Source organism: Anabrus simplex, chromosome 1 (genome assembly GCF_040414725.1).
Source record: "Anabrus simplex isolate iqAnaSimp1 chromosome 1, ASM4041472v1, whole genome shotgun sequence".
Lineage (NCBI taxonomy): Eukaryota > Metazoa > Arthropoda > Insecta > Orthoptera > Tettigoniidae > Anabrus > Anabrus simplex.
Genome location: NC_090265.1, coordinates 287,281,735 through 287,307,638, shown reverse-complemented (window position 1 = coordinate 287,307,638; position 25,904 = coordinate 287,281,735). Strand labels below are relative to the sequence as shown.

The 25,904-nt window shown below is 38.0% G+C and overlaps 1 protein-coding gene across 4 annotated transcripts in view; it reads left to right on the top strand.

The window, feature by feature from the left end:
- The window catches only part of dia (diaphanous related formin 1), a 513,998-nt gene that overhangs the window by 329,773 nt on the left and 158,321 nt on the right, over positions 1–25,904 (top strand). For all 4 annotated transcript variants that reach the window (XM_067134775.2, XM_067134773.2, XM_067134774.2 and 1 more), the window contains one exon: positions 3,295–3,437. In XM_067134775.2, coding sequence (XP_066990876.2) covers positions 3,295–3,437 — 143 coding nt within the window. The remainder of the gene's footprint in view (positions 1–3,294; positions 3,438–25,904) is intronic.

The window sequence follows — 25,904 nt, the reverse complement described above, 5'->3', positions numbered from 1 at the left end:
GACTCGAACAAACGTCAGGCCGCCATATTACCGGAGAAAACACGTGACTGGATAGCGCAGGATTATTGGCCCGTGCGGGTTAACAGGGACTTGGCCGACTTTGATATGAAACCTCATTCTTTGCTGCAATTTTAAATGTGATCTGGCTGGATTTGAAACCCACTTTCATTCCCGCTGTATTCATCTTGTAAAGAGGAATCCATGGAGGTCAAAACATCAGAACGTGAAAGAGATGGACTTGGTCATGTTTGAAACTATACGCCTCATATGTACATAATTATTTTAAAAAAATGAAATGCTGCTTTTTTATATATCGTCTGATTATTGTTTCTTGTTGTTCAATACTCTTTCATTAATAAACGTAAGCGGAGTAAGCAATGTTTCATATCTGTAGCTTTCAATTGCTACCTAAGCTAATATACTAATAAACCTAAAAAATACATATATAACCATACTTGGACATATTCAAAATATTCCGTAAAAAATATGCAAGAATTCTTCAATAAAATGTCAACAAGTTTATAAATAGGTTATATTAAGGTCGTAATGCATCATAAATTCGATCATATGGTTACTAATAGTCAAGGAATACCTTAGATGAAACTTCCGAACTTGTAGATAACAATAACATAACACTATGCAGACACTACCGTCAGTGATTTGCTGTTTCAACTTAAATCAGTTTAAATATTAAGTACCATGTAAAATTCTCTTAGAAAAATGCCGTCATTATTCTTTACTATAGGTATCTGGAGTTATTTTTTATGATCGTACTTTATTATTAACCTGCAAGTTCACTAGCCAAATGTCATCAACTCATATTATAAGTCAAACCATATTACATGTCGCTATAAGCAACAAATATACCCTGATCTGAAACCGCGTTACATAAATTAACATCAATTAGCCTTACGTAGAATTCCTTCCTTATTCGTCGTTGTGTTTATCATAATTCCACACCTAGCATATAAACAAATGTATATTACTCATGACATTCACACTTCTTACCTCATAGTTCCGTTGTATATGACCTCACCGCAAATATAAACATCATTAAACTTGTTTAAAGTAACGCTCAGTTCAAAAGATTCTGTGTCTTATCACAGTTTATGTTGTATGGATCAACAACTACCATTCATATCGATGTTTACTTCTTTTATTAAAGTACAAACATATGAAGCCTATCTCTACTTGCATCTGGCAATAATTTGACGTTGTATGCGATCTCGATAACCTACAATTCAACATGGTTCATTCTCTAATTTCAGATATCACAGATCACATTATGCATGGTATAATTATTTGAAAGAAAGCTGAACATTGCTATAAAAGCACTTCATTGGTGAATATTATCTTTCCTACGCATTAGAGTGTTTAAAGTTTTGGAAGACTACCTAAATCCATTAGTTAAACGTCATTATTAGTACATTCGCGCTGAAACTACATATTGAAATCGCCTCTCAAAGATATATCGACTTAGCTCTTATACAGACACCATCAACAAGTTGCTACTAAATAAAATATATATATAGTTAAATTTTGAAAAGAAAAAAACTTTGTGAAACTAAACATAATCCACCTGTGTTTCTGGACTGGGACAGCTGGTCTCTCGTTCTCCCATAGGACTGTCATCTCTGGGTTATAGAGACTTACAGTAATTGAAAATCTTCCACCTTTTTGATACATTTTATTTGCTTTTAACAAATTAATTAATTATAAATAGTACGTGTTTCATTCTCACTTCAGTACATCTTCAGCTGTTGTTAAGTTTAGGTGAATCGCTAAGTTTCTGAGTACATTATTTTCAGTTACATTGATCCTCTTAAAAACTATTTGAATATAAATTAAATTAAAATGATGGTTAAAACAATGTGGGGGTTAATGGGTTGATGAAATGAGACAGGATGAATATGTAGTTAGCCTACTTAAAAAAATTATATCTATTCATTGGAATAGTTGTTAAAAGTTTCAACCCTGTTACACTAAAAATATCTGTTTGTCTTCCAGTTAAAAGTTTTTTTTTTTTAAATGATTGACTTCTTGACACTGTTCTAATTATTGTTGAATGTTCATTTCTTTCACTCCTGCCAGGTTGGCTGTTATTTATTTTGAGCTTGCTTAATGTGCCCTTAATTGAGTCTAATGCGGAACTATGAAGCTGATTGCCGTTCACTTTTTGAGAAGGGAGCTTCGTCTCAATTCCTTACTGTTGTTTATTATACAAGACGTAAAGCAGCTTCAAACGTAGCCCCTCCAGGGTCACGGTAGAATTGGAGTTGAGCAAAGTAGATTATGATGTGGCACTCGTCAATATTTTAATTTGAATGGTATTAAAGGTATCTTCAATATTACCTTGTTTTATAGTTAAATACTCTAGTGATTTTCAATAAATAAATTTTTGATACTCTTTAGTTCAATCCCAATCTGCGCTCAACTATTCACTTCGTCTTTTCTTTGGATATTCCGCTCGGGATTTCTATTACGTTTACGAGAAATATAGCATTCTATCTTTATATTGCAACTTGTTTTCCCAATAAATTAGGAAATATCTCTCTTAAATCTGCTGTTTTTCTTGCATATCAATCCACTAGTAATTCTTTGTCTGGTAACTCAGTGCAATGTTCCACTGTTCCCACTGTTGGTTTTTAACAGTTTTAAGTCACTGCATTGCTAAATCACGGCCACTTGGATTCCGTTCGTCTGTACTTTCTTACTTCATATTTACGGCCTGTTTGATTCCACATGTCTGTATGTTATAATTAGTATTTTCTGCCGCATGATTTCTGACACTTTATCGCTATTCACAGCAAAATTAATGATTTTAACACCTCGTTTCGACATAATCAGGGCAATGAAATGGTACACATGGAAGTAATTGGATTTGTGTAAATGTTTCTTTTATTGATGTCAGTATTAAGAGGATGTGAAGACTTGTTATCATAAGATGTTATTGTGTAAATTTTCTTGAGCCTTTTATCTTTGTAGTCAGTTTTAGAAAACACTCTGCAGCAATATGAATGGATTGATATAGTACCTGTTGTGCTGTTTTCTATTCTAGTTTTTGACATAATGAGTTGAACATTATATCTTTGGATTTTGACTGTAGTAATTCTAAGGAGGTATATTACAGTATTGGTCTGCTAACTGACCATGTTATCTGGTATTATTGATAGTTGATATTTAGAGTAGCGATCTCACAAAAAAGAATCTGCTGTTTGTGCTCATATCTCACTCTTCCCCTCATGTGTGAATGTTCATGCATTATATTTATAGCCTGTTATTTTCTTGTTTTAGATTGTTCCTCAGAAAATGTCAGAAAAATCATTCTGGATAAAGGTACAAGAAGAAAAACTAGCATCACCAGATATCCTCAATGGATTGGCTCAGAAGTTTTCTTCCAAACCACCTACTAAAAGAATTGAAGATGCTGTGGATAAGTGAGTAGATGTGCTTTATAAATTCTATTGAGAGCATAAAATATGCATGTTTATATGAGGTAGAGAAAGTAGTTCTGGGTTTGAAGCATTAGATATAGTATGCAGTATATTTTCTATCAATTCATTGTCTATAGTTACAGTACCCTTCCCTTACATACTGTGATACCAATTTGCACTATGAAGAAAACAGATCTCTGCACATGGTTATGAGGGTGTTTAGGGTTGTAGTAAAGATGTAAAGGAGGGGGCACATAAGTCTTTGGTAAGACAGCAACTAGAGTATGGTTCCAGTGTATGGGACAGTAATCATTATGCCGAAAGTACACATAGGCTGTATAAAATTAGACGTATTTTGGAATCTGTGACACCAGATATCACACCCTCAATATGTACTAGAGGTAAGCACAGTTTCATGTTTCTAATATTTATAGTTCAGGAGTGATGGTAAATTTTATTAAGTGATGCATGTTAAGAGGCCCGGCATGAAAATGGCTGGTTCAGGCATTCAAGTGTCCCGCTCAGAAGCAAGTACTGAACGTGTTAATTATACTCCACATCATCAGAGTCTGACATACAAAGGAACACTATGTAGCATCTTCCACCAACTGCTCACTGGGAACTTGTAATTACCGAGTAATGCACTCATCATGACTCCGAAATGATACAGTCAAACAGATACCAAATTGACTACATTCGCGTTAAGAGAAGGTACAGAAATCAGGTAACGTCATGCCATAGTTACTAGGAAGGTTTTGTATGTGAGTGAACGCTTTCGACTTTTTCAAAATGATTTCCTCTACACTCAATACACTTCTCCATACGTCAAGACCAGTCACTGAACCAACTCTGCCACTTTTCTTCGGTTACATTTTCATACTCCTGATCCCATGCTGCCAGAAGCTCCTCGTCGGATGCAAAACGCCACCCTTTCAGCTTCATCTTCACTTCTGGGAAGAGTGCGAAGTCACATGGGGCAAGATCAGGACTGTATGGAGGGTGATCAAGCACAGTCAACCCTGATCTGGCAAGAAAATCCATTGTTACATTAGTATGGTGTACTGGAGCATTGTTGTGATGCAAGAGCCAAGTGTTGAGCCGTGACCTTGAACAGAGCTGCTTGAGAGCCTGGATGACCTGAGGCAGACAAGTCTCACTGTACCACTTTGCAGTAACTGTCCTTTGTGTTTCTAGCACTATCCGAGTCAGGATGCCCCGTTTAGTGAAGAATACTGCAATCATCCTTTTCTTCACTGCCCTTGACTTTCGCACAATCACAGGAGTACCCTCATCTTCAAAACAGCCACACCTTGTTCTGGAATTTTGTTGGGACATCATAATAATAATGCCAAGATTCGTTACCTGTAACGATGCTATTGACGTTACGCGAAGTCCCATTTTCAAACTCTTTTAGCATTTTTTCGGCACCATTTCACTCGATGTGCCCTTCGTTCCTCTAAAAGTGAATGGGGCACCCAAAGGGAACAAACCTTTCTAACATGGAGATGGTCATGTAGAATTGAATGAATAGCTGGTGCAGGGATGTGGAGGGTCTCATCTACCTGCCGATATGTCAACTGCCTCTCTTGCTGCAACATTTTCCTCACAGCTTCAATGTTTTACTCAGTCACTGATTCAGACGGTCGCCCAGAACGAGGATTGTCTGCAACCCTAAAATTTCCCCTCTGGAACTGTTTGTACTGGCAGAAAATTGTTGTCTGATGTGGACAGTCTTTCCCCAGCATAGGAGTCGTTTCCTCCAGGCACTGGTCAACAGTTAATCCACGAGCAAAATTGTAGCGGATAATTGCGCGATATTCACCTTTAGACCCCACTGACATCTTAACTTGCTTTCAATCCCACTGCTTGGTAACAACTGGTGTGAAGGTCGCGCCTTGCTGTCTTACAGACCGGTTCTCACTCCTCTTTTCATCCCTCACCATAACAGAGGTGTCCAGCCAACCGTTTTTGCATATTGCAAAACTTTCCTAGTGCCCTTTGTACTAACATATGTCAAATTTACATGCATGTCCATATCTACACTAAAACAATACCAGTAAGCAAACTCCACATTGTTGCCAGAAGTAATATATGATTTAAGAATTGCGAGGTACAGTTTGCATTATGTTGCTTGTAAAGAATAACTCAAAACATCGAAGTAGATCAGCTTCTATGTTTGTCGTAGATCCTGGTCAGATATGAACTATGTTCTTTGGGGGAGGGGTTTCCTGTGTTTGAATCAGTTGTTTTCCATATATGCCCATCCTTACCAAAGAGTTTATCTACTTCACACTCAACAAAATGCTGTTTGAGAGGCTGAAGCTGAGCTGTTTGATGTAGTCTCTTCTGTTACTTTCTTTCTTTCTTTGTGAGATTTCCCTCTCGATGGCCATTCAGTTTGCAGAATTTCTACAGAAATTCATAAATATGGATTACAGTCGCGATTATCGTCAGAACCATCGTCACTGGTTAATGGTTCGGATCGTCGTCGGAGAGGTTTCGTTCTCATATTATGTTTCTAAATGGTTGTCTTTCCCACTTTCATCTTCATTCAGCTCGTCAAGAATGCGGCAAATAAACTCCTATTTCACTCTTTGGTTATCCATTGTGTCCTTGAAAGCCATACGCCTAATAACTATAAAGCAACCATCCAGAATTAGCAACCTATGTCCATATAACGACATCCTTTTACATACGGTACTAATAATACGTACGTTTTATGTACCAACAATAAATCGTCAATACTAACAATTCGTAAATAAAAAATAAAAAAATAAAAAAAGCACAGTGACTCACAGAAAATGAACTCTCCTGGTATTGGCTCCTCACACATGCATCTAAGTGCCATGGTGACATCATCCACCTTGATCAGTGGAAACATTGCATAGTGGTGGTCTGTTGAGGGTAACGCGGGTAGGAGCAGCGCGCAATTATATGATGCATACACGTTAATATCTTAGTATTCTAGGGTTATCATGACATTATACCTGGTCATGTGGATAGAAGATTGGTTATCTGCCCCGGCTATGTTCTAAATATATTATTTCAATTTATTTGTTAATTCATTTATTATTATTATTATTATTATTATTATTATTATTATTATTATTATTATTATTATTATTATTATTATTATTATTATTATTATTATTATTATTATTATGCTTTTACGGCCGCATTGGAGCACTATAGTTAATGTTTGTCCAGTCTTCTGTGATGTTTTATGTTTTTTCTTTTCTGTTCTTCCAGTATTTCTTCATTCTATCTGATCTTCGTTGTCATTCTTCTTCTGAAAATACCCTTTTAGTTGTTTCTCTTTTATCACATTTTGGTAGGAATCTAATTTTACTATTCTTCAATTTATTTACTTTGATTGATGTATTCTTTAAATCCTCCAGTGTTATGTTTAATTCTTTCATGTCTTCTTTTATTTCCTTTATCCAGGCAGGTTGTTGTTTTTGTTTCCAAAGCTTTTCCAAAATTCTGCATATTAACCTGTCTTGAGGTGTTCTCAAGAGATGATCAAAGAATGATATTCTCTTGTTTCTTATGAAATTAATTATAGGTTCTATTTCCTGATATAACTTACTGCTGCATTTGGAATGATATGCCAAACTCCTTCTTTTTGGACTTCTTATTAATACATGTTCTAACTATTCTTCTTTCTATTTTAAAAATTCTGTCTATGTTATTCTTTTGCTTTAGTTTAAATAATGTTTCACTTCCATAACTTATTTCAGGTTGGTCTGCAGTCTTATAATGTTTCAATTTTGTATTTGTTGATAAACATTTCTTGTTTTATGTATTTCTGGTTCCTTTTTGGGCTCTGGATAATTTATTCATTCACTCTGTCCAAGAATTTTTTTCATTTAAATTGTATGTTGTTGTTTCTCTAAGGTATTTAAATTGTTTTACAATTTCTATTTCTTTCCCACATATCAGTACACTGCGCATTAAAAGGGGATCTATTGCCATTATTTTAGTTTAATCAAATGGAATTATTAATCCTATTTTTCCAGCAATAGTTTGGAGACTTGTGATTCATTATAATAATGCATGAACATCATAATGTATTTTGGATATCTCTCATCTTCAAGGAGTAGGTTCTATGTTATATGTCATGGTAGAGATGCACAAAATTAAACTATGATTACACCAGAATATTTAAAGAATTACTTCATCTCGAAATCATGTCATCCTAATTATTATGGTATTAAGTTTCAATAACTACTAAATAATAACACAAAAATTAAAATAATAAAAACTTGTTCATTAAATGAAACTACATTAAATATAAATGAATAAGTATTAGGAAACGTGACCTCAACCTTCCCACGATATAATTCTAAGTTTCAGTACTAATGATACTTTCCAAATATATATATATATATATATTCGTTTACGGCCATTAGAGACCACGTTAGATAACAATTACATGTTTCTGGAAGCCTTCCTCACAGGCCAGAACTTCAGCATCCTCTCTCTGGCAGCCTGTCTTCTTTCGTCCGTCCACCCACGGTTAAGTTTTGGTTCGTCATGGAATCCCTGAAATCTGTCGATCACTGACCTAAACTTTGTTCGGTTTGAGATGTCTTCCGAATTTAGTCCCACCTGTCTGAGATCCTTTCTCACCTCCCTGAACCATTTGTCTGACACTTTAGGTCTGCTGTCTAGCATTGTGAAAATCCTTTTCGTTAGTCTCTTCTCATCCATTCTAAATAAATGCCCATAGAATTTAAGTCTCCGTTTTCTCATGGACTCAGTTAGCCTTTCATTGTCTCGGTAAAGTTCTTCCCTTCCTCGTAGCCTATACTGTCCATCCACAATCTTTGGACCCATTATTTTGCGAAGGATCTTTCTTTCAAATTTCTCAGCTTCTCTCAATCCCACTTTTCCTGTCATTTGGAGGCATTCACTAGCATACAGACATTCCGTTTTAATCACTGTATTGTAGTGCCTTAGTTTAGCTCGTCTGGAGATGGTTTTCTTCTTGTATATAGGATATGTCTTACGAAAAGCCGCAGCCATTTTCTCCCGTCTGGTGTTGTTTGCTTCTCTTTCATTTGTTTTCAATTGCACTATTTCACCCAAATACTTAAAGCTATCAACTTTTTCTATTTTACCGTGTTCTGTCTTCAGGTACCGAGGGGCTGTTTTGATGTTTGTTATATATTTAGTTTTCTCGAAAGAAATCTGTAGTCCTGCTTTTTCTGCTTGTAGTTTTAGTACATTCAGCTGTTCTATTGCTGTGTCAGTATTCCTAGATAGTAGCGCAACGTCATCAGCAAAGGCAAGGCAATTAATCATGACACCACTTTTTGACCCTCCAATGTATACTTGGTTAAGTAATCCTTTTCTGTCCAGTTCTTTTTCCCACTCCCGGATAATCTTCTCCAACACACAGTTGAAAAGAATTGGTGACAATCCATCACCCTGCCTGACTCCTGTTTTAATTTCGAACTGCTTGGAGTTCTCTCTCATGAACTTAACTTTTGAATGTGTCCCAGTTAAAGTTTGCTTAATAATTGCTGTTGTTTTGGCGTCAATTCCAAATTCCACTAATATATTGAATAGCACTTCCCTGTCGACTGAATCATACGCCTTTTTAAAGTCTACAAAAATGACTACCAGATCCTTTGAGAGATGATTCTCTAGTACACGTTTCAGACTCCAGATCTGATCAACGCACGATCTTCCCTTCCTAAATCCCACTTGATACTCGCCTAATTGGTGATCCACTTGTTCCACAAGTCTCCTCTGTAGTGCTTTAGAGAGTGTCTTATAAGTTACAGGTGTGATGGAAATGCCGCGGTAGTTGTTAGGATCTGCTCTATCACCTTTTTTGTGTAGAGGATGAATGATAGCATTTTTCCAATCTTCAGGGATTACCTCCATTTCCCATATCTTTTCCATTTCTCGCCTTAAAATTGTTATTGCGATTTCTCCACCACTTTTCAGCATCTCTGCTGTGACAGAGTCTTCCCCTGCAGCTTTGTTGTTCTTCAAGTCTGTAATTATTTCACGGAGTTCTTTTTCGTCAGGGGGTATTGAGTTTTCATTCCGTTGCTTTGGATCCTCTTTTGGCCATTTATTTTTAGGTTTTTCACAGTTCAACAATTTCTCAAAATATGTAGCTAATATCTCACAATTTTCATTCTTATTCACTGCCAATTTTCCATCTTCCCTTCGAAATCCCATGGTAGATGGTTGATATCCAGGTATGTGCTCTTTAAAGGTCCTATAAAAGTTTCTAGTATTGTTCTTCTTAAATTCCGTGTCAATACTTCGAATTTCTTCAGATATTTGATTCCTTTTGGCTTGCCGGAGGATCTTTGCTGTCTGTTTGCGTACCTCTTTGTATGTCTCAAATTTATCTTCTGTTTTATCTGCGTACCATGCTTTATAGGCTGCAGCTCTCCTATCAATTGCTACATCACAGTCTGTAGTCCACCATCGGTGTCTGCGAGTTCATCGCAATGGTGCAACATCCTTAGCTATATTAGCCACATTCTCTCGAATATCCTCACAAGTCTCCATTTTCTTCTCCCGCATACGTCTTTGAAAGTCGTTTCGGTTTTCTTGAAGTTTTTCATGGTTTACTTTTATTGACGCATTCGGAGAGAGTCTCTTCTTGTTTAGCGGTAACGGCTTGAATTTTATGCGGGTCAAGAAGTGATCAGAGTCAAGATTGGCTCCTTTCCGTACTACCACATTCATAATTTCTTTAGTGTTTCTCCTTGAAATTGCAACATGGTCCAGTTGATATTCACCTAGGTCTTTCCGTGGAGCGCACCACGTTTTCTTTTTCCTTGGCAGTCTTTTGAAGTACGTGGACATTAATTTAAGATCGAATGTGTCACATAAGTCAATAAGTCTCTTCCCATTCGTATTTGTTCTGGTGTGAGCTGGATAACCACCTACTATTTTTCGGAACTGACGTTCTTTCCCAACCTGCGCGTTGAAATCACCCATCAGAATTTTGACACGATTGCTTGGCGTCTTTAGCAATTCATTCTCCAATTGATCCCAGAATATTTTCACCTTATCAGGATTGTTTCTGTTGTCTTCATTTATGGGGGCGTGTGCATTGAATAGTGTGTATCTCTTGTTTGCACATTTCAGTGTTATAGTGGAGAGTCTATCAGAAGGAGAAGAGAAGTCCATTACGGAGTCAATAACCCTTTTGTTTACACAAAATGCTGTGCCAAGTTGCTGCAGATTTCTTCCAATTTTTCGTCCAGGTTTACCCTTAAGGATTCTATAATTTTCTGAATCAAGCGTATTAATATCAGTAAAACGCGTCTCTTGCACTGCTAGTATTAGAATATTCTGATTTTCCATTTCATCCAAAGTCCGTTTTAATTTCCCCGTCCTAAGTAGAGTCTGTATGTTGATAGTTCCAAAATAGTGATGTTTCTTTGTCCTTAGATTTTGTTTTAGATTAGTCGTGTTTGTCGTTAGTACGTCATCAGTCTGGCTACCAGATGGCTCCGACTCCATCTTGCATGTTGGTACAAGCTCCCCAGAATCCGAAGGCTTGTTTGCGCCGCCTGGTGCGACGGTGGATTTCCATTGCTGGGTACCACCTGGGGTAGTTTTCCTTGAAAGTGTTTCCATCATGCATAATGTTACCTCATGGTAATGCTTGGTGGGACAGATTACTCTGTCCGTGGTTAGAACTACGGTTGTTAGCCGTAGAGCCAGTTCTTCCGCCCTCTCAGCCGTTGGGAAATATCCTCATCCGCCATCGAGACCGTTGACTGCAGACCTTTTTGCCTCAGTTGATCCGCGGGTGTTTATTTGGCTAAGCCTTATTCACACCTGTCCTGCATATCTACAGGAACATTCCCTATCAGCCATATGGGACGCGCCGTGTCGGGGTTGAGGCCCCCCGCCCCAGTGTCTTCCGTGAAGTTATGCCAAACACTTACTCAGTTCAGTGCGTGACCCCCACGCAAGCTAACCGGGGACGGGATACTTTCCAAATATCCTAATATTAATAATTTTCCAATTTTTAGCTATAAGGGCTGAGGATGATCATTATATGATTGAAACTAGTCCCACAATGTGATATATATATAAATAGTCACACATAATAAATATGTATTAATTCAGTGGAATCCTCATTTCTAATTATTGTAATTGTATCTATACAGACCAATATGAAGATAATTGTATACGCTGTTACCTTAAAGGATAACACAATACAAAAACACATATTTCATTATTCATTGCTAAATATGTATTGTGGGAATGTAATAACAATGCCGTTAATCTGGTGCCTCTATGTCCAATCATTCTCAAGTTATCTGTGGAAGTAGTAACTGGTCATGACGTCACTGCGCCGTAGTCTACCTGGCAGCTTTGACACTGGGAGTAAACTCGCGCAGTCTTTTCCCACACTTCATCTGCTACTGCCATGTTCTTCTGTTGCCAGTGTTAGTGTTAATGATGTAAATATCATTAGTCCGTATCAGTATGAGCCAGAACGAATGACGCTTGCTGATGTCCATTAGGATAGTGATCTTGACATGGATATGCTGAACACTACAGGCCGTGCCGGCACGCGAATTTGGTGTAAATGTAATGAGTGTACCATCATGGATACGGATGAAGACAGTGTATGCTGTTGTGAATTAGACAATGTACAAGCAGTGAAATCTGAGAAATTTATGTGTATAACAAGAAATCCCTCGTTTACAAGGCTTATTTTAGGCCGTGAAGTATTGACAATGACAAGGAATAACATGAGCTTAAAACAAAGAACATGGCAAGGAAACATTTACTGACAGCTTTAAATCCATCAAATAGAACTTGGCGTTTTATTTGTTACAAACAGTTCACTTCGTGGGTAAATTCATGGACTGCGATTGGTAAAAAGAACAGAGTTGTAATACCATCATGTGTTGTCAACACCATAAGGAACACATTTCTGGAATCTGGTGGCACCTATGTGGGCTTCAAGCTGTAAATGAAAAAATGAAATTAAAACAGCAGAATTATGTAAGAGTTTCCTTAGCTTGTTTGTATGATAAATATAGATAATGTATTATTTTGACATGAAGTACGGTACCTTATTTATTGTTGCAAGTGAAATCGTAAGAAGTGCTTCTTGATCGGGTCGTCATTGGAAGGTCGAGGTATTGGAGCAATGTTTTTAGGCAGTGACAGATCCATTGCTTGATCTTCAGGTGAGGCTCTACTATAGTTAGTTTGCAAGAGATTTATTTTGTTCATTATTGCCTTCTTCCATCCATTGCTTGACTCCTCATATTTCTGTTTTATCACCCTAACTCCTGTTGATTTTGAGTACTGAGTTTTGATACCAGCTTTCAATTTATTGACGTTCCAGTTATAGTCCAATGCAGCAATCACTGACCCGAGCTTTAAGCCTCTGTACGAGAATTGAACTCTTTTAGGAGCGTATTTCAAACGAAGGTTGTGATAACTTTCTGGGCTTCCGGTGTGAACGTAGTGTTTTATATGTTCCACATCTTTTAAAAAAGATTTGTCTAAAACTATTTTCTTCAAGGCTTCATATGAACTTGAATTTCCTTTAATCCACATTTTCTTTCTCTCTTCCTCCCTCCGTTAATGTATCGTGCTCACAGAATTTCCATTCACAGTTTTCTAACCACTTAAGCTCATTTTTTACATGGTGCAAAATTGTCATAAATTTATCGATTAACCCAGAACTGTTTCCATTACATGTTTGTGCTGCCCACCATAAATGATTATATATACTGGCCTTCCACGCTTGAACTTCTGGATGATTTTTATTGAGAGCTTTCATCTTTTTCATTAGACTTTTTGATATGTGCCAAACATCAAATTCATGTTCCATATCAGGATCCTGCGTTCTCAGTTAATACCTTACTCCTTTGTGTCTATCGGAAAGGAAGAGTTTTATAGTAAAATTTTCTTCCTGTACAATCTTCCTCATCGCGATTTCACACGCAGTCCTTTCAAGATCACCTTTCACCATCACTCTCTGAACAAGTTCTAAATGAGCTATGCGTCCTGTATTTATACCCATTAGCAAATACACTAAATATTGGGCTGAAAAGCCGCGAGAATCATACTGGCCATCTCCGGCTAACCAAATGGGTTTGGCTGTGCTTTTCGAACAATCAATAACATTAGTCTTTTCTTGATACCAAACACCCTCCACTATCGGACCAGTTACTCTATGAATAATTCTATCATATACAGTTCATGACATCATATGTAAGTTAATGGACTTGCAGATTGACCGAAAAGGTTCAAACAGAATGCCTGACAACAATAATGCTGATGATATTAGGACATTTGCTTCCGGTTTCTTTCCTTCCATAGGTTGAGAATACCAACTGACTTTATTACCACAATCACAAAGTGATTTTATGCACAACATAGTCCCTTTAATGTAATGTGAAATGTTTTTCACAGTGTCACTAATATAACTTTCACTGTCACTTTCATCTGCTTCATAGAAACTGACATTCAGCTGTTCTCCCATTACGTCATTGTTTAAGGCTGTGCCGGAAGTTACAACGTCGAAGTATTTTCTAGCTATTTCACTTCCTAACTCACACTGTATTTCTACACTACATTCGTGTCTGTGTGGTGAAATATTTTCACTCATATCATTCTGAATGTCGTGTACATCATTATCGTTATCACTTTCATTTAATACTGTGTCAACAAACTCCCTTCGTCTTTTAGCCTCATACTTTTCCATCCTACTCTTTTTAGTTTCTGACGAGTACTCCCACTGTGTATTTTGTGAAGCAGCTTCCGTATGAATTAGCATGTCGACGCCAGACATCTTATTGAAGGAACAGACCCCGGCTTCAATTTCAGACCTTGCAGCTTTTCCGTAGGCTTCACCTTTAATTTTCAAAAGTTGCGTTTCATCATAGTCTGTATTTTTAAAATGCACTGAGCACACAGTAGCTCCCTTACCGGGAGAAAAGTGTTTCCTCTTGCAAAATTGAACCCAACTGCTAAACCTTCGAGGCAACTTCGATTTGGAAACCTATGGAAATGTATTTCTTTCTCTCTACACTTTCGGTTTCTACTCATTGTATTGTTACAGCCGTACACCCTACAGGAAGGCATTTCGACAAACAGTCACCGCACTATTATAATAAACAACACTTCAAGTAAACGGAAGAATGGCTGGGCGCGTACTGCAATAATCAACTGGATGGCTCGCTCAGCGCTTACACCGCAGTGACGTCACTGCTACTCGTGTTTCCTTAGTTCACCGGCCTGCGGAGCGGCGCACAGCAAAAGCAAATATATAGTTGAATACTGTCCGATACATTCTTTGATTCTGGGCAACTTGATTTTTGTGTTGTGTTCTCCTTTAATTATTTGTGTGATTCGACGAGATGTCTAATTCATTTGAAAAACCCGTAATTGTCTTATTAAAAAGCGTAATTTGCTGTGAACATCAAAAACTCCTAATATCAGTGCTGGTTATCGTGTATTATGAATCTGATGGCCTAGTATAATCTTACATTCAAGAGCACGAATAATATCAGCTGTTATGCATAGGCCTATAGTCTATACCACTACCTATTCCGATGACACAAAACCTTTCATCTGGGCGTATAGCTATTACTTGTTAATTACATAGTAATACTTTAAAACACTAATATATTAATTTTAACTAGAATATAATTTGAAAATAAATCTTTACAGCCTATTTCCAATTATACTTCTACATTGCAACTAGGAAAGAATATAAGGTACAACTCATCTTTGATGTCTTCTTGTGTAACCGTACAAATATGCGATCCCCAATTTTAGGTTAGGAAATTTTCGTAAATAATTTGTAATATAAAGTAGTGAATATTATGTGAATTTGTTAGATTATGATCTAAGAACATAATATTGTAAGAAGAATTTGTAGTTAGGGAATATTGCGTGTGTGCATCATTATATTTTATATAAATTTCTGTTTGGATAACAGTCTGTGCCATGGCTTAGCAGTGAAGATTGTGCAACAAGGAAAACAATGACTGTATCAGTATAGACAGTTGAAGTCAGTTAAAAATGTTGCAACGAGTGTTTTAGAAACCTGGGGGTACGGCCGAGAAGTGTACGCTGAAATGGTAATTCATCAATGTGGATGAACATGCAAGATCGCTATTTGCGGATCGGCTGCTTGGTAACCAACCCGAAAGCTCCGATTTCGAACGAGCTTGTGTTGACCGAGTGACGCTTGAAGATGTTTCAGTGGTATCACACGAGATACATCCGCTTCCTTGCATAAAACTACTTTATTGTTGTTATGTTTATTCCTTAACAACACACAGTTATACACAACACTACACTATTAAAGGAAACACACTGAAGCAATTTACTTTCGGTTCTGTCAAATACAGGTATCAGCAGTCCACACACTGATTGTTCACTTTGCCATCACAAGGCAATACAGATCAACTCACTCTAACGTACACTCTACATTCTCTTACTGGACTGTCTCACTGACTGACTTTCGGCCTGTCAGCTTGATATGTACTGTTCGACAAACGGTCTAGAAATATCGACTTCTGGAAATGTTCTTGTAACACTCTAAATGGAACACATCCGAACACACAAGGGAAAATCAATCAACCAGCCTCTCAATTGGAGTAGATCAAACTCGAATGTTCAATTACCGTTTATAAACACACATGGATATGTCTACAAAATTCATAATTTTTCCACATGTATCTGGATTATAAATCGTAAATGTAAGTTTCTAAAAACCTCCATATGTAATGGGATGGTAGTGGATTATACCCAATATACAAACATTACAGAGTTTTCTACGGTTTTCGTCTACACAGATTTTGAAGTTATACAAATATACAATACATATTTACAGAATATGGTCGTACTTAACATTTAATAAAACATAATTAAAATATATTAACAAAATATATTTGGGGTTATACAAATCTGCAGTACATATTTTCAGGGTATAGTCATACTTAAGTATTTAATAAAAGATAATTAAAATATATTAAACATAATAATTGAAAGTTTACAAGAGTTAGGTTATGAATAGGTTAGCATACATACGACATACGAAGCCATTAAGAAGAGAGAAAAGAATTAAAGTATGGAAGAGAAAAGAATACAAGAAGAATTTCAAAAGGAAATAATACCCTTGGTCCCCAGGACGGAGATGTGTAATGTTAAAGACGAATGGAAAAGATTTAAGGAAGCACTGGTTGGGTGTGCAGAAAAGGTATGTGGTAGAATGTCAGGAAATGTAAAAGACAAAGAGACATACTGGTGGAATGATAGGGTAAAGATTAAAGTAAAGGAAAAGAAAATGGCATGGAAAGCATGCAAAACATCGAAGACTGAAGAAAATAGAAGAAAATATGTGGAGGCAAAGAATTTGACCAAGAAAGTAGTGGAGGAAGAAAAGAGGAAAAGCTATCATTCTCGAGTGTGATTTTATTTGATGGAAATAAATATCATGTTCACTTCATTGTGTAAATTACTTTATTGTCACTGTAAGTCACTACACACAAATCATGTCAGCGTTTTCCGGGCTTGTAGGCCGTGGTCCAGGAGCGAGTGAATGTCCCGACGTTTCACCGGAAAACGCTTACATGATTTGTAATGCCGGCCATGAAAGCCTCAATTCACTACACACAATTATACACATTAGCAAGTGACACTACAACACTTAATAGCAGAGTACCGTGAAGTCGATTCTGACAAGTACAGATATCAACAACACTGACTCGCGTACAATAACATGCGTTCTCTTGAACTCACCGCTTCCACCTTGGAGCCCAACAGTCACTCCGAGTCCAACACTTGCCTTTGAGTCCAACCTGACTGACTCACTGACTATATATATTGTATGGTTGTGCAAGTACACAGACGTTTACAAATAATCAAATGGAAATATCCAAATTTGACAACCATTCCAGAGCACATGGTGTCACTTGGTGTAGAGTCTTCAGACCACCGTCAAATGCACTCTTGACTGACAGCTTGATTTATATACTGTTCGATCAACCGTCTTGAATTATCGATTCCTGGAAGGGTTCTTACAACACTCTAATGGAACACACTTGAAACATCAATCTACCAGCTAGTCGAATGGAGTGCTCCAGTAATGAATCCAGCTAGAACTTTCCTTACTGTTTACCAATACACATGGAAATCTCTCAAACATTCCTAATGTCTCTACATGTATCTGGATAATAAACCTTACAGTAAGATTCCAGAACCCTTCATATGTACCAAATTATAGTAGAATAAATCTAATATACGAACATTGTAGCATTTTCTACAGCTTTTGACTATATTGATTTTGAGATTAAACTTATACACAATACGCATTTGAGGTTATCTGAATTTATAATACATATTTACAGGTAAACCATGTATTAGACATATATAACATTCAATAAAAGATCATTTAGCATTTAATAAAATATAATTAAAATATATTAAACATAATAAATGAAGGTTTTACACCAGTTAGGATGTCATACCTACGACAATTATCCCCCCTAAAACCTTCAATATCTATCCTGTATATTCCTTACTCTAGGTCTTAAATTATATCTAGGTGTCCTTATATCTATGTCTTCATCTCTCTAAGTCCTCACTATTTAATTACACTTAGACTACCTCAATCACACTGTCCTCTAGTTGGTGCTGTTGCAGTACACATTTCTTAGCCAGATAGTTCGATCAGTGGCCACCACCTTTCCATGGGGCATCCGCTGGGTCTGGCCGACGTTATCCTTGTTCCCGGTAGCAATGATCCGCAGGTCCTCGCATGGCAGTCGAAGCTTCACACCTTTGTGTTTAGTCAGGGCCCACGCATCTTCGTAGTCCACCGGTGTGATACACGGGAGAGGCTCGCACATCGCTGATTTGGCCCTGGTGAGTCTCCTCTTTTTCCGGACTGCTGAATTCAATGTTCCTACCGGCATATGTTTTCATGCCGGGACTAGTGTCCTGGTCAGGTGGCACCATCGTTTGTTGGTTGTTGGTTCGGACCCCATTGCTTCTCCCTCTCCTTGCGGGGGTCCCCCTGGCCGTGTTGTTGCCATCGCTACAGCGATCCCATCGTCCCGTGGTGTTGCCCTCTTCACGACGCCGGAGCCGCCATCACTGCTTGCAGGCTTCACCTGTCTCTCCAGAGCTGTCGTACTTTCACACAGGGCACTTGATTTTTCCGCTGGGCCTTGAACTACGGACTCAACAACCACAAGCATCACTTCGGACCGCTTCCCGCCCAGTTCGTTGTTGATCTGCACAACGTCAGTGATCACTTCGGTTTTGAGGGAGCGCACTTCATTGTCCAAAGAATTTATTTTGTCCTTTATTTCTTGAAACTGGACCTCAATTTTCCACTCGAGTTTTTCAGATTGGGTCTCAGTGTTTTTAGACTGGGCCTGAATCAAAGCAGTTAGTTGTGCGAACATAATGCTTACCCGGCCGTTAGTTTCTTCCTCCAAGGTGACTTCGAAGTCGAAAATTCCTGGGTACTCTTTGTTGCCTATCAAATCCTGGCGCAGCCTCTTTTGTAAGTCCGCTTTGCTTCCAGCCGTCGGTAAACCTCCGGATTCCAGCGCTTTCCGTAAAATCGCCACGGTCATTTGATCGACCTTCATTGCCGAGTCTCGAAGTGTCCTGTCCTATCCTGTCGCGGTCGCCAATTTGTCACTCCCTAATGCGATTTTATTTGACGGAAATAAATATCACACGAGAACACGTTCACTTCCTTGTGTAAATTACTTTGTTATCACTAAGTCACAACACACTAGCAAGTGACACTACAACACTTAATAGCGGAGTACCCTAATGTCGATTCTGACAGGTACAGATATCAACAACACTGACTCGCGCACTATAACATATGCTCTCTTGAACTCACCGCCTCCAACTCAGAGCCCAACAGTCACTCCGAGTCCAACACTTGCCTTAGAGTCCAACTGACTGACACACTGATGGACAGCTCGATATATATATATTGTTCGATCACCCATCTAGAATCATCGATTTCTGGAAGGGTTCTTACAACACTAATGGTACACACTCGAAACATCGATCGACCAGCTAGTCGAATGGAGTACTCCAATAATGAATCCAGCTAGAACTTTCCTTACTGTTTACCAATACACATGGAAATCTCTCACACATTCCTAATGTCTTTACATGTATCTGGATAATAAACCTTACAGTAAGTTTCCAGAACCCTTTACATATACCAAATTATAGTAGAATAAATCTAATATACAAACATTATAGCGTTTTCTACAGCTTTCGACTACCGTATATAGATTTTGAGGTTGAACTTACACACAATACGTATTTGAAGTTATAGAAATTTATAATACATATTTACTGGGAAACCATGTATTAGTCTTATTTAGCATTTAATAAAATATAATTAAAATATATTAAACATAATAATTGAAGGTTTTCCACCAGTTAGGATGTCGTACCTTTCACACAGAAATAGAGAGATGATATGCAGGGTAGCAAGAAATTATTGTATGGTATCATAAGAAACAAAAAGAAAGATCAAGTAAATATGAAATTTGTGAAGGATGAAGGCGGCATAATATTAACAAAGCCAGAAGAAATAAGAAATAGATGGAGAGAGTATTTTCAGAAGTTGCTGGACATGAGAACTGATGACAGGCATTCAATGGATGACCAGGAAAGGCAATTCGTTGATGAATAAAGAACTTACAGTGAATGAAATTGAAATGGCAGTAAGAAAGATGAAGAATGGAAAAACTTCTGGAATAGACAAAATTTCAGTGGCCTGCAGTGGACATATTGAGCTCTCAGGAGTGTCTGGGAGAATAAGGAGGTCCCTGAGGATTGTCAAAAAGGAATAATCATCCCAATTTTCAAGAAAGGCAATAAGAAAGTATTGAAGAACTACAATGGAGTTATTCTGATATCCCATGTTGCTAAGATAATGGAGAGGATAGTGGAAAGTAGGATAAGGTTGAGGGTTGAAAATCAGATACAGGAAAATCAGTTTGGTTTCAGAAGTGGAAGGTCAACAATAGAGCCCATTTTCATTATGAGACAACTAATGGAAAATGGGAGTATGGGAATGATATGGTGATGACATTCATTGACATTGAAAAGGCATATGCCAGTGTTCTCAGGACTAAAATTTGGGACAGTCTTGTGCAAAAAGGAATTGGACAGGGATTAATAAACATGATCATTGCAATGACAAAGAAGGATGAGTCAAATACAGGCAGCCGAAATGAAGTTCGTGAGGAGTATGATATAGAAGAGTAGAAGAGACAAAATAAGGAATGTTGTAGTTGCTTGCAAACACTAGTTGGCAGGACAAGTTGGTTCAAAATCACCAATGGGTTGAGACAGGAAAGTGTTCTATTGCCAATCCTGCTTACAGTAGTAATGGATGACATCATGAGAGCAGCAAAAGCAACATATGGAGGAAGAGAAATGAACCTCATGTTATTTGCAGATATTGTGATTTGGGGAGAAGAGGACATGAAGGTTCAAGAACAGTTGGATGTGATGAATGGGAATATTGAAGAATGTGGATTGAAAATAAGTGTAGAAAAGAGTAAAACTCTTGTTATGATTAGAAGGGAGAAAGAAGGGAAAGGTCAGATTAGACTTGCAGACAAGCCCCTGGAAGTAGTGGAGACGTTCAAATACCAGGGGTGTGAATTAATGGCGAATGCTCACCTGGATGCTGAGATTAGTAAGAGGATTCAAGCTGGAAGCTGTTTCTCTCATAGCGTACGAAACATGTTATGGGACAAAGATGTGCCAATAGAAGCAAAGGAAACTATGTACAGGATGTATTACATACCCATAACAACTCATGGAGCAGAAACTTGGACAATGACAAAGAAGGATGCGAGTCAAATACAGGCAGCCGAAATTAAGTTCTTGAGGAGTATGATACAAAAGAGTAGAAGAGGCAAAATAAGGAAAGAGAAAATCCGAGAAGAAATTGGAGTGGACAAAATGGTTAGAATAGAGAAAAGCCGACTAAGATGGTTTGGGCACATAAAGCAAATGAGTGATAAAAGAATGCCAAAGAAAGGTGATGGAAATGCAAGGAAGGAGAGGCCATGGATGACCACGATTAAGATAGAAGGACACAATCCAACGCATTATTATAGAAAGAAACCTAGACTGGGACACAGTGTTGGAGGAGGAATGGTTGAAAGACCGAAGAAAGTGGAGAGAAACCATATTTGCCCCTACCCGGCTACAGCTGGATAAAGGGTCTAACCGGCACCACCCTCTAGGTCCCCGGTACAACCTAGGGATGATGGGTTAATAATCTTACCCACCAGAGTGAGAGGAGAAGAGAGAGAGGAAAAAGGACAGAGAGAGAGAGAGAGAAAGATAGAGATAGATAGATATAAAGAGAGGTAGAGACCCTGGTGAGAAGGTTGCTAGCGTGTCCGCCCCAAAATAGGAGTTTAAGCGAACACGAGGGAGAATGATGGGCACAAGAAAAACGACAACAAAGGTCCGAGCACAATAAAACAACAAGAAACCATAGAAATTACCAAAGGATGAAGTTACCACACTTACCGGAAGCAGCGGAGGAAGACGACTTAAGGCCGTGGAAGCTAATACTTAAGAAAATCGGTGACAGTGCTCCACCGAACGTGGCGAATGGAAACCAACACTTAAATGAAATTAAAGAACTTTAATTGAAAGGTAAATTGGAGGTAACAAATTAAATCTTTAAGTTGATAAAACCTATGTTTATTTTAAGAAGTAAAACCAAAATTAGTAAATAAACACAACGTAAAGTTGAAAAGGGGGAAAAGTAAATAACAATTAATAAAATGAATCAGAAAATACCAGGTATAGTTTGAAAGAAAAATTAATTCATTAGTAATTAACAATTAAGGTAAATAGATATTCTTTAACAGATAATAGATTATAATTATTATGAAAACAACAAAAGAAAAGAAAAGGATGACCTCCGTACCCTAATGTGATTTGAAAACAACAGAAAACAAGTTGACCTCCTTCATAAATACTACCTTGAATAAGGTTAAAATAAAATGTGATCGATCACGGATAATTAATTAATTAAAAATACCATACTCAGTTAACAAGGTTTTCAGTTAAATTGATTTTCAACGCGGCCGCTTCTCATGATTACCAAAATTAAATCGTTCAGTTTCCACCAAGGACAGTTTCCAAGACATATAGAATTTTACGTAGAAAAACACAACCACCCGGGCCAAGAAAAGGTAACACAACATTAAAGGGTGGCCAAAATTAATTAATTAACTTATAAAACAGTAAACGATACACTCAACTCAGAAATATATAATTCAAGATCCGCACAGGCTCCATCCGCCAGACTACATCAAAATCCCGACAACAATACACACAAAAAACGTTGCCAAGGTAACCACCAAACAAAAGCAACGCTTCAAAAAACAAGAGGAAAACAGGCTAGAAAAAATCTAATTCATAGAAAACCCCGGGGGGGGGGGAAGAAAACATACCCAACGAATGGGAAAACAAATCACAGGTAGGCAAACAGAAACCCCAAAGAAAGTTAAGCCCGCTATCTTGGAGACTGTACCTTGGTTCACAAGGGAAGTTACAATTTAAGGTGCCAAAAAAAACTCATTTTAATTTTAAATTAAATATCCCAATTCAGTTCACTGTGGACCTTTCCACATTAATGTGATTAGTTGCCGAAACTGTTTTTCAGATTTTCATAACCGCACACGCCAATGAGTACCAATTTAACGACGAAGTTTAAATTATTATTATTATTATTATTATTATTATTATTATTATTATTATTATTATATTATTTCCTGAAATCGCCAAAAATACCAAAATCCTCTTCTGGACGACGCTTAAGATGTTTCAAACACTGGTACATACCTTTGGTGGTGAAGAAATTGTGAGAAATCCAAACCTGGCCATTGTTGAAAAAGAATGCAGTCACACGGCTAGCAACAAGCCCTTGTTAGCAAGTATCCAGGAGAAATATAGTTGCAAAAATATGATCAGAGGAAATGGTAGGAGGTCTCCAACTAGTTCTACGGGGGAATATCCCCGCTAATGTAATAGTTACAGCGGTTTGAAGGTAATCCACCACTCCATGGCGTAGCACTCAATCACACTCACGTTCATGATGGCTGCCCCAAGCGAACTGAGTCCCGCGTCGGCAAGCGAGAAGGAGGCAAGTCTACCTGGTAGTAGGCCGGCGCATGCGCAGTTATGCGCAACCAAACACGAGGCCAGACGATGGCGCGCTGTCTACAGTAACTTTAAAAAAAGGTATGCTGGCGAAAAGCTGATTGACACAAATTTTCCATGGCACAAGTCCAGTCCAAAAAGGTTATAAAGGGAGGCTCACACTACTTGATATTGTCTCAGCCCTCCCGCCCCGAAACAACAACAAAATCTCATGCATATGCCATCAATGATGTGGTGGTGACACATATACTAAATTTGGGTGAAGTAGTCCAACAGAAAACGACCACCAGGATAACCTAGTTTTAGTTAGGAGTTCGCATGACCAGGTCAATAGTTTAAGACACAGTTCCGTATTACGTTGTTTTTAGAAATAATTGGCGGGGTGCGATCAACATCAGTGTCCAGAAACGTTAACCGAGCACTCAGAAAATCACCAGAGTAATGTTTTTCATCAAATAGAGAGCACAATGACCAGAGTTCACCAAATATTCAGGTCCACCCGATACACTTCGGTTCAATGCATCACACCATGATATAGTTTTTGACACATGACGCAGTTCACCTTTGAGGTTTGGCAACTCTTACACAAATCACAGATTTACTGACCAAAATCAAATGAAAACCACATGACTATTAGTCCATGCATCCAGGTTTTTTTTCCTAAAGCACGGTGGTAAATTAATTTCAATGCACGAATACCTTTACAAGTCTCCTTTGATATTAAGGAAATGCATGATCTCGTGTTGCAAAAAGGTGACAACAGGGGAATGAAACGCACCGGAAGACCTGGATGGGGCAACACTACAAGAAGAGAAAAAAAAAAGGGCGAACCAGGAAATTTAAAAGTAGGTGAGTATTCAGTTACAAGGATCGATAGATCCGCCAATTAACTTTACATTATGCTAGTTACCAACAAACTAGCTGAAGCCCAGAGCTTTCCACTTGGTCCGATTTAGCACCGAAGGAAAAGAAGGGTCCATTCAACGACAATAAATAAATCAACGTGAAACTACATAAAATATACAATGTTACTCTACCACGAAGGATACTTAGCAATGACACGTAGAGAAACAGTTAACAAGAACACATAGAAAGATAGGGTACAAACCAACACTTAATACCAACCAGGACTAAGACAGAAATCCCGAATAGATCACGAAAATAACGGAATGGAAAGCAGTAAAATTACTCAAGCACAAATCACCCCATGAAAAATATATAAATAAAGGTACAGGACCACTCCAAAGAATAGACGTCCTTGGAACATATGGTTTAGAATAGCAGGAGTTAAACAAAGAGGGCACATGAATGACCAATCAAATTACACTTATAGATACAGGAGTGACACACACACACAAAACCACGGAGTGGCGAACTCGTCAATCGTCCAAGGGTCAAGAACGAGGTGTTGAGCAAAATACAAACCACACTGGGATCGGCAACGTATCCTAGTTCACCCACAAAACACAGGGGAGGACTCAAGCATAGAAAACTAACATTTGAACAGACCAACGGAAAACCATCAGAGAGAAGGGACGCAGAAACCACTCGAGTTACAGAGAGGTAAGACAGGCAACAGTAGAATCGATGGGCAATCAGGAGACTCCTATAGGTTACCAGATGGAAAAATCGCGATCAGTCAGTCATCCATAACGGCCACATCAAAGTACAACTACAAGAAATAAATGCACGGGGCAACGTGGTACAGAATAGTAACCACAAACCTAATTCTGCGTGAGGAAGAACAAGTCGAAAATCCCAGAGCCAACAGAAAACTAAGAATTGCCCACCCGAAGGTGTACCTCCACGGAGTAGTGGATACAAAACCAACAGCCAAATCTACCGTGACACAGAGGTAAATTAAAGGATAAATCACATCCCAACCAAGGTGTCTTGACAGCCAAACAACGTAATCCAAACACGATTACATAAATAATGACAAGCTAGCAACACGGGTCACTCGTAGAGAGATAAAGGATAGCTATCCTCAACGCGTGCTCACAGACCACAAACAAAAACAGCACAATACTAAGCAGAAATTACAATAGCAATCCTGGTACAGATTAAGGACTAGGTCCATCCCACAGAAGCACAAAAGGAGAAATATCCTCAGGAAGGAAGTCCGACAGTACCACCGAAAACTCCACACGCCAACCGGTAGATAAGGAAAATTACACTACGTTACTAACGGTCCACAATTCAAAAGGATCCTAACAACTCACAACAACATTACCACGTTACAACACAGGAGATACAACCACA